General features: G+C 36.6%; 1 protein-coding gene across 1 annotated transcript; it reads left to right on the forward strand.

Moving 5' to 3' along the window:
• Positions 1 to 968: 968 nt before the first annotated feature.
• Positions 969 to 12244, forward strand: pmp22b (peripheral myelin protein 22b). Its single transcript, XM_084134330.1, has 5 exons — positions 969 to 1258; positions 2134 to 2228; positions 2464 to 2557; positions 7817 to 7957; positions 10094 to 12244. The coding sequence occupies exons 2-5, from the start codon at positions 2151 to 2153 to the stop codon at positions 10252 to 10254; spliced, it is 474 nt and encodes a 157-aa protein (XP_083990456.1). The 5' UTR covers positions 969 to 1258; positions 2134 to 2150; the 3' UTR covers positions 10255 to 12244.
• The last annotated feature ends 2016 nt before the right edge of the window (positions 12245 to 14260 follow it).

Here is a 14260-nt window from a genome sequence, read left to right on the forward strand (position 1 = left end):
ATCTGTCATCTCTTTATATTTGCTATGTATCTGTATATATGGGTAGATATGTACCCTCAGGTACACAAAATGTTTTCCACAGCATGTCAGCTATTAAAATAGCATGTAAACTCTAGGTAAATACTATGTAAACCAGCAGAGGTACTGTAGCGATGCCTTACGAACACCATAAAGAGCCTCAGACAACACAATTGACTCCTGATAATACTGTGAAGTACGAGCCACAAATCATGTAGTCATTTAAACCTGACAAAGCAGTGAAAGAAAACCACCCCTACCACAACAAAAGGGTTTAAATAATTCTCAGTTGTCCATGGTTATTCCCTGATTATCTGAACCCTCTATGAACTATCTCTCATATCAGGAAAAGCACTCAACGCTCTTTCGGTATCTCTCTGCCCTCCCTCTTTTTATTGACTTTAAATTTGATGACTGATGAGAGAGGGGAAGGGAGGGGAATCTCTTGTAGAGGAATTCTGCACATTCCTGGAGGCCTCCCAAAGGCCAGCTAATGGGTATATACTCATTTTCACACAGACGGTATCAGGGAGAACTGAGAGTCACCATTTAACAAGTTTGTATCACTCATTCCTATAGCAACAACCGGAGAAAAAGAACATCCTGCAACTTCCCAATGAGACAAGCAAAAAAAAGCCTTGAAACTGTTTTTGTTAGTTTCTTTGAATAGCCACTTTTGAAAACATACAGTACAGAGAGTGGATAAGTTTATCTCTTTACTACCACCGGCTCTATTGCCTTATAAACAATATAGAGTTCAAAGTCAAACTGCAGTGATTATGGTATGATCATTTGTTAGTTTAACCATGACTGCACAAAAGGATAAAGAGATTATTCCAGTTTAAAGTGATATCAGTCATATTCATAGGCTATATATAACTATAGCACCACTGTATAGGCTATTTTCTTCATCCACGTTGGTATCCATGAGAACCAAACACAGCTTTCCTGACTGAGTGTGTATGACTAAGAGCCTGGTGGTTTTCCTGCGCTCTTACGCACAGTTTGTGCTGTGGATATTCTGTGGAGCTGTTACAGGGGCGCGCCCTGACGTAGCAACGCAGAAAAAGGGCGTAGTGCTTCCATAATGAGACTCTTTAAAGCTGCTGCTCCATAAAGCATGTTAATCTAGTCGCAGGAATCTGGACTTTGGAAATACGCAGTGCTTTTGAAACGAGTGGCGCGACTGCATTTCAGCGTTTTCATCCATTTTTGTGGACTTACTTTCTCTTTGCTCGCAGTAAGTTGGATTTATTATTGCAGTACAAAAGTACGGTGACTGTTTATGAGTGTAAAAAGACCGGAGCGGATCAGAAGAAGACAGTTGCCTAATTCTTGCATTCGGGATAAATTAAGTCATTTTGGCGCTCTGGCACTTTGTAGAGGGACACTGTGATTGCTTTATTACTTACATCCATTAAAATTCCGTTTTGCTCTTGTCAAATTCGTTGTGACACTCTTTTGCGCCAAAATTTATGGTGAAAAATGGTATAGCCTACATTGTAAACTTTCTGCGTTCTGAGTAACTGCAATTGTCGGTCGATCAGCTAACGTTATTCTAGTTCATAAATAGCCTGTAGAAAGTTTGGTTACACTTTATTTTAAGTTGACGTAGTTACATGCTACGTTACATGTATGTATTAATATTAATTAACTACATATTTACTATAGAGTTTCGGTTAGGGTTTGGTTTAGGGTTAGTTACTTGTAATTATGCATAATTTACTATTTCTACAGTAAGAACATGTAACTACGTATAACTACGTCACCTTAAAATGAAGTGTCACCGAAAGTTTTAATAAATCAGACAATACTTTTTATTACAAGACGTACCATGTAACAATCAGCTTTTGATGCACTGGTTAAAACCAACTGGTTTTGATCATAAAAACGCCTGAATATTATATTATATTATATTATATTATATTATATTATAAACTCAAACTCCAATGACACATACAATAATATAATGTATTAATATTTTATTAATAAAACTTTTACATATTTATCTATAATACCAACCTAAATTCAATAGCAAAAATAATGTTAAAGGACTATAACTTTTAACTGGTCATTGATGTACTTTATCAATAAAATGTTCCGGTGTTTGTACAGAACCGTAAGGAAACATCATGCTGCTCCTCTTACTGGGAATCGTCGTCTTGCATGTGGCAGCACTGGTTCTGCTCTTCGTGTCCACTATAGTCAGTGTAAGTATCCATCCTGCAGTTTCTTTGATTTGATCTATCTATCTATCTATCTATCTATCTATCTATCTATCTATCTATCTATCTATCTATCTATCTATCTATCAAATGATGTGATAGCTATTAATTATGCAATCATTTGATGTAATTATTAAAGTCGAAATATGCCAAAGCAGCTGTAAGAGAATATTTTGGATGTTTAATCCCTGCTAATGAGTATTCTTGCATCCTCTAACAGGCATGGGTTACTAACCCCAACAGCAGTTCAGACCTCTGGACAAACTGCACAACAATCAATAACGAGAACAAATGTGACCCTGCTGACACTGGAGGTAGGATCCTGCTAAATTTTTATATTTAAGAGTGAATGTATGATGAAACCAAACATTTAAGGTGCAATGATATTCATTTCAAGCTTGGAAAAGGTCTGCTTCTCTGTCAAGGGTTAAAGAGACACTGTTGCTATGTTACACATAGCAGGTTATTCACATAGGGCTTGATCCTGGCATTACTGTCAAAGCCCCTTTGCCTGTTTACCACTCTTTATGGTGGGTGTGCCCACTCTGCCTCAAACCTTGGTACTGCCATCTAGGGGTGAGAATGCAAGCATGCAGTTTCAACCCACAACAGACCCCTCTTAAACATCAGCTCAGGCAGACTGTATAAATAGTCTGGTTGCTGGTGCTGAGCTCGGGCCCCTTGTTTGGGAGTGGAGAGTGCTGGGTTGCAAAGAGGTTTGAGAGCTTTTGGGGTGGGGCAGAGGTAGAGCATTTGAAGCAGCTTAGATTTAGACTGATCCGTGTGATGGCGTAGCATCAGAGAGCCGTAGGCCGAACATAGTGTGATTTGAGTCACGTCCACGAATCAAAATGCAAGTGACGGGGTGTTTTACAATAAAAGAATGAAGGCAATTTGAAAGAGAGAGAGTATTAACCAAGTTTTCAGTTAAAATACAAACTAAAGTTGCTATTTTTAAGTTAATCATGCCATAAAACATGTATATAAAATATAATATTCGTTTCTAAATGATAAAAAGTACTATACATTCCCAATCAGTTCTCTATTACACCGTTGGCTGTTCTCGGAGCGTGAGATGATGTCATAGTTTTCGAGCGAGAAACGCCTCTCTGTGCACTTTGGAAATGAGGCGGGACCAGAATGCTTTGCTGTGTTATTTCATAGCTCTCGGTCAGTTGGCGTAGCACCTATAATGTGCTGTGTTTGTTTAGGGTGTGGTGCGGGGTGGGCACATACTGAAGGGCTTTTCTGTCCTGCTCTCCTGCGTGCGCTCGCTCACGTGCCGTTGCTACGGTGCTGGAAAAACGTTTTTATTTAAAAGTTTGCACTTTAAGGTGGTTTTTGACGGTCGTCTCTAGGCTGTAATGAGGGTCTTAGGGGTTTTATTGGTGCATGAATAGCAATGTCTTTTAATTAGATGACATTTAACTTGCACACAAACAACAGCAGTTAAAATGTGAACCTTTATGTACTGTACTGCAAGGATGCTTTGAATTGATCAAGAGTGACAATAAAGACTTTAACATTGTTACAAAAGGATGTTTCTATTTCAAATAAATGCTGTTCATTTATCAAAGAATTCTGAAAAAACGTAAATGTTAAGCAGCTAACTGTTTTCCAACATTGATAATAATAAGACATGTTTTTTGAGCAGCAAATCAGCATATTAGAATGATTTCTGAGGGATCATGTGACACTGAAGAGTAGAGTAATGATGCTGAAAAATCAGCTCTGTCATCACAGGAATAAAATAAATGCTAAAATATATTAAAATAGAAAACGGATATTTTAAATTATATTAATCTTTCACAATATTACTGTTTTTACTGTATTTTTGATCAAATAAATGCAGTATTGGTGAGCATAAGATACTTATTTTAAAAACATTTTTAAAAAACAGTAGTGTATGTCAGTCACTGTAATATTTATATTCATAAATGTTTTAGGTAACACATTTAAAAAGGTACATGCCAACAATAGGTAACAGAATAGTTTGCATGGAAAATATTTTTTACAGGATTTATTAATCTAAAAATGTTAAAATATAAATATGGTTAAAACATTTTTAATATTAAAAGTTGTATATTGTATTAGGGGAAAAAAAATGAGCTAACCCAAACCTACATTTCTTTGCTCGAATTCTTCACATCTCTAGTAATTAAGACAAAAATAATTGCCCTTCTGTATGTACTGTATAAGATGTTGGTGGTGAATCAAAATGGAAAATGTTCTTCTTACTATTACATAGGATAATACACAAACATACTGTGCTTCAGTGCTAAAAGTGTAATGCAAAACAATCCCTGCAGGGTCAGGGACAAATCAATGGGGTTAAATTGAACCTGAGTTCAAAACAAGCAAACAAACCAAGCGCGAAACCATCCTAAGATTACCTGAATGTTTTGGGTTTTTTTTACACCGGGAGTGATGCGGAACAGCTGGCATGGCGAAGCTACTCAACACTGGCAGCTGAAGCATGCGTGAAATCCTATTCATCATCCTGATATAGAGAACTGTTTCATGGACCAAACCGGGGTTAAGGCAGTCTAGTATTAGCGCACATACTCGCACCCCTGTGTTATGTTTCCCCGGTGCATATTTATCATCTGTTAAGCCACATTATTCACACCCAGGACCATACGTACCCCTCTAAATGCAAACACAAGGCCTCCGCCTTCCAAAAACGATACCTTCTGTCCTGAAATACACATCCCCGCATGACTGCTGACAGAAATACACAGGGTGTTGTCAAGCACAAAATGAGTACAGCTGAACGTTTTTTTCAGGAAACTGCAAATGTTTACTTCTTGTGAGGATAGATAAACTGAGGATAAACTTAGTAACAGTGAGTAAATGGACTGTATGAGGGGATGTGCTTCTATTTTTACTCGATTGTTGAGAGATAATTGAGAGATTTATTGTATCATTTGTATTGTGTGGGTGCAGTGTAGCCCCTGTATGCAAACACACAGATAGCAGCAGAACCTTGTATTATTTATGGATGCAAACTAGAATAGTATCCTCGTATGGCCTCTGATGAGATGTTCTAAAAACAAATGCCATTTCCACAATTGTTTCCATTCTGAGATATTTACAAGCTCAAAAACGTTTTACGATTGTGCAGTTAATGAGATCATTGCTAGAATTTTGAAGCATTCATACGACCAAGTCTTCCCAACAAAAGTGAAAAGATGACGATCTTGTTTATGATCTTGAGTATTCCAGTTTTTTTATATTCTTTTCCTGGATGTAATCAATGTGATATTGTAAATTGTGTGTCTGAGGGTCTCAGGCTACGTTTTACACTAGTGCTCAATTCTGATTTATTGCTCAGATTCGTTTTTTTTGAATAGCTGTTCACATTGTTGTTTTAAATGTGGCCAATATCAGATTCCAGTGTGAACAGATCGTGGTCCTGAAATGATCCGCATGTACAAAAGAACGATAAAAAGACGTCACGCAGCACGCTGTCATATGGAAGTAAACTCGGAGGACATTAAAGTAAGCAGTTACACATTGTTTTATAGTGTGATCTGTTGTTGAAGCCAGCAAATTTATGCGTAGGCAATAAAAAATAAAAAACAAAGATGAGGATGCGAAAAAAGAGCAGAGTTTTTAATATTTATGATACAAGCCCTCGTTTTTTTTTGCTTGTATGTGCTGTCACTGTAATACTTATGAGCTCTGGCACATCACTGTCCTTCACTGACTACCTTTCTTGATAACTTCGGATAAGTAAAGTCTTTGAAGTGACTCCCATGAGCGCAGAATTGTGACGAATGTTGCTGTAGAGTGACGTAAAAGTCAGACTGATCGAGGTCGCATTGCAAAACATCTGACCTGTATCGGATTTAGGACCACATATGGAAGTGGCCCAAATAAGAATTGAAAAGATCAGATTCCATGTGGTTTGTGCCGTTCACACCGTCATGACAAAAACAGATCAGAATCACATATGAGCAAAAAAACCCCCCAAAAAAATCAGATTAGGGTCTTAACATTATTATTATTTTCCTGCAGCCTGAATCTAGCCTTATCTTGCATTAGGCTCTAGTAGAGGATCTGGTTGTTCTCAAGGCTATAGTATTGGCTCTGATTTTGTTTTAATCTGTAGTAGGCTGATCTTGACAGTTCTAGTGGCTATAAGGGGAGCGGCAGACACAGCTGAACATGAGAGAGAGAGAGAGAGAGAGAGAGAGAGAGAGAGAGAGAGAGAGAGAGAGAGAGAGAGAGAGAGAGAGAGAGAGAGAGAGAGAGAGAGAGAGAGAGAGAGAGAGAGAGAGAGAGAGAGAGAGAGAGAGAGAGAGAGAGAGAGAGAGAGAGAGAAACATGATGCTACAGGAATGACCCTTGGATAAGAAATAGACATGCTGGACAACCCATGCATTCCACTTATTACTGCTTGGGCTCGGAAGAGATAGAGACTGAGATAGAAAAAGATCAACTACGCATCTCCTACATTATCAGAGTAATGTCATAGAAGAACCATTTTTGGTTCCTCAAGCAACCTTTTAATGATTTTTTTTTTTTTTTTAAACAACCATTTTCTTAATGTCAAGAGCGTTTTAATTATCCAAAGAACAATACCCCTTTCTTCAAAATATCTTCATGTTCAGCAGAAGTCATGCAGGTTTGAAATTAAACTAGGGAGTAAATACTGACAGATTTTGCATGTTAGATGAACTATCCCTTTAAAACTCGACTGAGGATAGCAATTCTAAAACAGAAACAATTCTTTGTACATAATGGGACATTCCAAAGCCAGAATACACGCTAAACATTAAACTAAAACATCTGCCACAGCATTCTTCATCAATCTCAAACTCACACAAACCAGTCTCAAAGCATGCCAAGAACTTAATGTCCAAAGCTTTTGTTTTGCAAATCAGTCTACACTACCTTTTAAAAGTTTGTGGTCAGTAAGGTTTTATTTTTAAAGAAAGAAAGAAATGTTTCCTGCTATTCGGAAAATACTAATGCTGCTGTCCACACTTATAAAAGGGTGGAATGGCTCTAATGCAGGATAAAAATGACATACGGGAGGCTTTTAAAGCCATCAAATGTAGGTAATATAGAGTTAATGGAGCTCCTTGTGAGCTGCCGTGTTTTGGCCCTGCATGGGACGTCAAGAAAGGATCGATATTAGGTGCTGGTAACCTGCTAAGAGCTTTTAGGAACAGAAACCTCATTATGATTTTGCACAAATGCATTAAGGGTTCCTGGATTCTCCAGTGCTCTTGAAACAACCATCAAAACTTAATTGTATCTTATTGGCAACAAGAATAATTCATTATGAACTGATCATGGTGTTGTTTTTTTGCAGACTCACCTCTGTCTTTATCAATAATACATATCTCCAGTTGCACGCCAATGTAAAAGTGCAACTCTGCTGTGATCGATCAAGAATAGCAGATGAGAAAAGAGATAACGACCCACTTAATGCCCATTCGTGTTCATTTTAAATGTCCTTCTCAAGAGCGAATGTTTTTTATTTCTGCAAAGCTCGATCTGCCCTAAGTGGATTCAGGAATAAGTAAATGCACTAATGTTTTGAAATGCTTTCTGTTTTTCAGTTTGGATCCAGGCAGTCCAAGCCCTCATGATCCTGTCAATCATCTTCAGCTTCCTGTCTCTCTTCCTGTTCTTCTGCCAGCTCTTTACACTTCAGAAGGGTGGACGCTTCTTCCTCACCGGAGCATTCCAGATCTTTGCTAGTGAGTATCGAGACGTCATGTGAACAATGCAATGGATCAACTTGGTTGTTTGCAGATGCTAATGAGGTTGACATAGCATGCTGACACACTCATGCAGTGTTAATGGACCCAAAGAGCTCGCAGTAGAAACAAAGGAGAATTAATATTTGTATAGGCTTTTGAGCTAGTTGTCTCAGGTGATCTGAGATCAATTAGCATTTATTAATAAAAGATCATCATGACATCGACTGATCTCCTCTGTTCCTATGGAGGTGTGTCTGCTTTCATTCGGCTAGATGAAAAGACCTTTGGCCTTAGTCTTGTTACTCTAATGAGTCCTGTCAACTCTCATTAAGCCACAGACGGCGCAGGAAACCCTTTAATGCGCTCAGCCGCGGTTACAGGCAAACTTCCTGCAAATAATTCAGTTATGATTTCTTGAGATGAAATAATGCAGCACGCAGAGTTATAAATAGGCAAGGCCACCAAAACAAACCGTTTCTCTTCATTTATGGTAAACAATACACGTAAAAGATACGGGAAGATGAGTTTTACAGTAATTTACTGCAGCTAATGTAAAATGATAGCTCTCCTTAGAAATGTCTCTCTGAGATGTAATGAAGATGGAATATTATTAGAAATCATTACTGTTCCTGGATAATGAATAGCTCTGTAGGCGAGACGAATGCTTGATCTTTCAGTACGTACTGAAACCGAGGGCTTTTAAAGTTCATATCTGCGACTCTCATCAGAGAGGATGGACACTAATTGAAAGCTAAATGTCAGAGGGGAGCCGAGGGTGTAAACCGCACAAAGCCAGACAGTTACAGGTGCCCACTGAGTTGGCACAGGACACACAGCTGCTGCCACAAGATGAAATGTCAAGACTGGCACTCTGAAGGTGGTCTGTGGTCCGCCTGGCATAAACGAAAGTCCTGAAAGTGCCTTGTCATGTTTCCTTCCTTTCATGCAGACTTCATAGTCAAGACTAGGCCAAAATTAGTTGGAGGACTGTTACTTAGTAAATATTGTGCGAGTTTCTTTGTTATTGTTGTACACAAGTATGCAAAGACGTCATTCTCAATTACAACCACGGCCGTACACAGAGGCCAAAATACTTGCATCTTCTTTTTTTGACCAGTTAAACTGAAGAATCGTGCTTTTCGTTAATTAATGCTCTGCTTCTTTAAAAGTAACGGTAATGCCCAGCATCGTTGATTTGATTGGCCATCTCAGTCATTTTGACATTGAAGAGCGCTGATCAGCTCAGATGAGAAAGTTGCTTATCTTGGCGTTGTACAGAATCTTTGCAGCATCAAAATAAAGTTATTATTAGGCAATTATTTCACAACTTTTATTATATACCTTAGAAAAATACAGAGGTACTGAGGAACTTCAGTGGGGGCCATGATTACAACACAAATTATTGGATATTTAATGTAATATCCTGACCATAAAAGTGTTCCCAAAGCCTTAAAAACAATATTTCTAATGTAAAAGAATAAATAAAAGAAAAAAGCTTTAAAAATGTGAAAGGTTTGGGGTTAATTTTTTTTTTTACTTTAATCAAATACTTTAATTTATGAAAGATGCATTAAAATATATATTTTTGTAAATAAATGCTTTTTTAAATGCTTTCTATTCATCATAGAATCCTGAAAAACATGGTTTCCAAAAAAATATTAAGCAGCACAACTGTTTCCAACACTGATAATAATAAGAAATGTTTTTTGAGCTGCAAATCAGCATATTAGAATGATTTCTGAAGGATCATGTGACACTGAAGACTGGAGTAATGATGCTGGAAATTCAGCTTTTACATCACAGGAATAAATTGCTTTTTAAAATGTTATTTTAATTTGTAATATTTCACAATATTACTGTATTTTTGATCAAATAAAAAAAGCCAAAACTTTTTACAAAGCCAAAACTTTGCAGATATTCTTTATTATTACTATTTTCTACAGTTTGTATTGAAGTCATAAAAAGCATGAAATAGCATAAATGGAAGTGTGGAAATTATGTAATGACCAAATATATATTTAAATAATGTTTAACAACCTTGGAATTCCCAAATATATGATTTTTATAGGGTAACATCAGTCATTTTGTTGCATTTCCAGACGGTTAATTTTTCTCGTCTTCCTCCCTCTCCAGGTCTTTTCGTTATGAGTGGAGCTATCATTTATACGGTAATGAACTACATGTGGGTCCCTGCGGCAGAGTCCTATGGCTTTTCCTACATCTTGGCCTGGGTAGCCTTCCCTCTGGCATTCATAAGCGGGTTAATCTACGTCATCTTGAGAAAGCGAGAGTGAGGTGGCACTGTCCTCTCATGGCCGCTACATGGAAATACAGCTTCGAAGCCAAAGTATCGCACTGCATCCACAGAGAAGTGAAATCACACAGTATCTTCACCCGGGGGTCAGTCAAAATCAACCCCACTGCCACCCCGAAAAGACATATTCAATACCGTCATCATTTGAAGATGTATATAGTATCTATGGTTTAAAACCTATTTATAACACTTTTTACATATATGTACATAGTATTATATGTTTGCTCTGTTGACAAAGTACCTCTTTTAGCTAACAAGTGCCTAGAGCGTGTTTGTCGCAGAAACGTGCATCATTAGCCATAATGTGTGTTTGTGTCATTTTTCTTCTTTCCTTATACGGCCAAAAAATACTTATAAAAAGGTTTTTGATGTATTTTAACCAAAGTGCATGTGTTAAATTATAGGGAAAGTGAAATGAAGTGTTTTCAATGAAGATGCATTGAGAATTATAGATGAAGTAACTAAAATACCATGGTTAGATCGGCAGTTTTGAAAGCTTTTTAAAAAAATAGTTTTTCTTTGTTTTCCAACAAAAAATGGTGCTATGTATTTACCATTCCTTTAACTAATAGCCATTTAGCCTTTATTTAGAAGGACATAACATGAATGAAAGTCAAAATCAAAATGCCATTGAATATATTGTGCTTGTGCCTATAACACAATGCTGTATATACAGTACTCACCAAAAAAGGTTCATTTTATAATAAAACAAAGAAAATGTGTTCTGAGTAACACTGGGTTATTAGTTTAGTTTTGGGAGATTGTGATGGAGGAACTGTAGTAAAAACAGAGACTAGGAACTATTGATTTTAGTTGGATTTAGTTACTTTTAAGAGCAGTATTAGCAGGATTTGAGAAAGGCAGTTTAATAAATGTTGCTTATGTTACATTCAAATCCAAATACAATTCAGATGTATAACGTTTGATGGGTTTGATCACATGTTACCTGTTAGTACAATTGTGGCATACATGATTAAACAGTTGAGGCAAACGCCTTTCATATTCAAATCAGATGAGCATAAAAATATAAAATAAAATGAAGGGACATTAAATAATCAAAGCATCAGAATGACAGCTCACAGTCCTCTTGTATATTACGCGATGTATCCGGAAAAACATTTAAAAGCATCGAAGTGGCAGTTTTGTTAGGTAAACTGACCACTGATAACATGATGGTGGACAGATCGTAACATCTGCATGCATTGGAAACATTTTGCAAACAAGCTGCAATGTCTACCATCTTGAGATGCCTTGTTTCTACTCACAGTAATTCTCAAAGTACTGTAATAGCATGTGATTGTATTTAACAACTCATTACTTACAATTAAAGGCCCTATTCTGAGGACCATGTATTAGATTACTTCTCCTGCAACACCAAAAACAATAAATGTTTTGTTATGATGAACGGAACATGTTGCCTGTTTTCATGGATGTAGTGATAAATGTCTAACTTAATCCCATTCTGCTTTTTTTTTTCTGTGACTGAACAAACAACCTTTATGCTGCAGTAGAATAATTTATTTTAGCAGCAATAAAACTTGTGTGTAAAGGGATTTCTGTATGTAGTGATTGATTGATAATCCCCTTAAAAATATCAATATATAATCAATATGTGGTCTGTTCTGACATGGGACCAGCACTAGAAAAATGTTGCATGTGCTCATTTCCCAACATTAACACATTTTAGACTGCAATTGTTACTTGACATTGTAAGACTTAAACCTGAAGAAGAAGAAAAAACTGAATAGTGTTGAATTAATTTGATCTGGCTAAAGAGTGTGATATTATTTGTATTTAATTTAATTTCTGAAAACACCTGTACTGTAAGTTGTCTGAAGGAGTGTGAGCTCTGATGAAGACTGTTCATTCACAAGAACCCAACTCTGTGCCTCTGACTCGCCTCTCTTATCAACGCTTGTGTTTGTGTGTTTATTAAAAGCTATTAAAAAGAAATACTGCTTGAAAGAAAACTGTCTCTCTTTTTACTTAAGTCCTGCGAAAATGCTAATTAAATCGTTTAAACCAAACCAAAATTAAACCAAATAAAATGGTTAAAAAAATAAAATAAATGTTATATATATATATATATATATATATATATATATATATATATATATATATATATATATATGATGTATGTATGTATATATGTATATATATATATATATATATATATATATATATATATATATAGTTAAGCATATTTTATGGCATTGTAATCTTGTAAATTCTGGGCACTGATGTTAAAAAAAGAACCACTGATGTTAAAAAAAGAAAAGTCAGAAAATACTGCCACACAGTGGTGCAATTTAAATAGTGCAGCTTAATATGTGACAAAATATGAACACTGTAATCCATTAATTGAATTCCCTCTTAAGCAGCATGTCATTTAATACATGCTATGTTTGACAATGGCATATTTTAAGCTTTATGACTGCACATTTTTTACAAACCTATTCTTTGTATTTGTTTTTAGCGCCACCACATTCAAATTCTGAGACACATATCTGATAGCTACAGGTCACAAACACTAAACTCATCACTAGATACAACAGAATATTATGAACTAAGTCAAATGTTAAATCTAATCAAATTTGGAATTCTGGATATTTTCCATCAGATTGTGAATATTTTTTTTCTTCTTCAAAGCACTGCTGCCCTCTAGTGAGATTCAGGATAACTTTGTAAGATAACTTGCAATAAACTTCTAACACAAATAGATCTAACAAAAAAAGAGTTAAAGGCTAAAAGAGTTAAAGAACAAAACTGATTAAGGAAAAGAGGCACGAGAAAGAAAATGTTACAGACCATTTCACAAGGTGTCACAGTCCATTTAATCCAATTATACCGTTCATGAAATCATCAGCAATGGAATCATCAGTCTTCATTTAGCTGTGCTTTGTTTGCTGGGTGAGTTTTTCACGTGTTTTATCCACCTTATTTCCAAAGCGGAAGTAAGTTAAGCTGTTTTCTGTGAATGTGCTAGACTTTCGATTAATGAGCCGCTATAGGGAAATAACGAGAATAATATCAAAGTGAAACTGTAAAACTGTTTGCGCTACAAAACAGTGTGCTTATAATTAAGCCAATACATTAAAATGATATGGTAGCCTAAGAAATACTAGTTTGCAATATCAGACAAGCAGAGAAAGCAGCATAACTAATTGTTTATGTTTACAGCTAAAAACAACTGGAAGCCAATGACACCGGAAGCCAGACACGTTCAATTTACAATTGACCACGCCCACTCTGGCGTATGTAACGTCAGAGCCCGTCTACGGAGAGCCTTGGCACTTCCTATTAGCCCCATTGTATCGATCTTGGTTGCAGTTCCATTAGAATTTCACTGGAGGTGATCGCGGGCGAGTGCAGACTGAATGGGAGTCTATGGGGCTAGACGGCTAAATGTGTCTCTTTCACCCGATTGCCGTTGAGAAATCTCAGATTTTATTGTAGGTTTTGCAAGTTCAACATGGGTTATAGGTCGAAAGTTGAATGAACGAGTACGTATGTCCTTTCGATTTCTTACAGGTTGAGTTGTTGTTGCCCATAACACGCTAGCATTCTGCTAATGAACGCTGATTGGTCAGTGAAGGACTGATTACGACCAGAGATGCCACTTGATGGCATCGTGGCATCCGAAGCGGACCAGAAACAAACAAAACAAAAACTCTTCTAGCACGTGTATTTACCTGTGTCAGCTGTGTTGTCGATGCCTCGAGAGAAAAGAAAGTGCAGAGCGCGAACTCACCAGAGTGAGTGAAGGATTGCCGTGAAGCAGTATCTCTGGTCGTACGATGTGTATGACGTCATTGACATTTTAAAAGACTTTTTAAAGCAAATAAGTGACTCTAAAAAATCTAACACCCAGCAATGTGTAATTTCTTTGCATCTCCTTTCGAATACAACATTCAAATTAGTAGACAAAAAATTATATCCTGAGAAAAGTGGATTTTGATGGGTATTTTGCCATAGACCTCCATTCA

The sequence above is a fragment of the Abramis brama genome, assembly GCF_963993115.1.
Source record: "Abramis brama genome assembly, chromosome: 14".
Taxonomy (NCBI): domain Eukaryota; kingdom Metazoa; phylum Chordata; class Actinopteri; order Cypriniformes; family Leuciscidae; genus Abramis; species Abramis brama.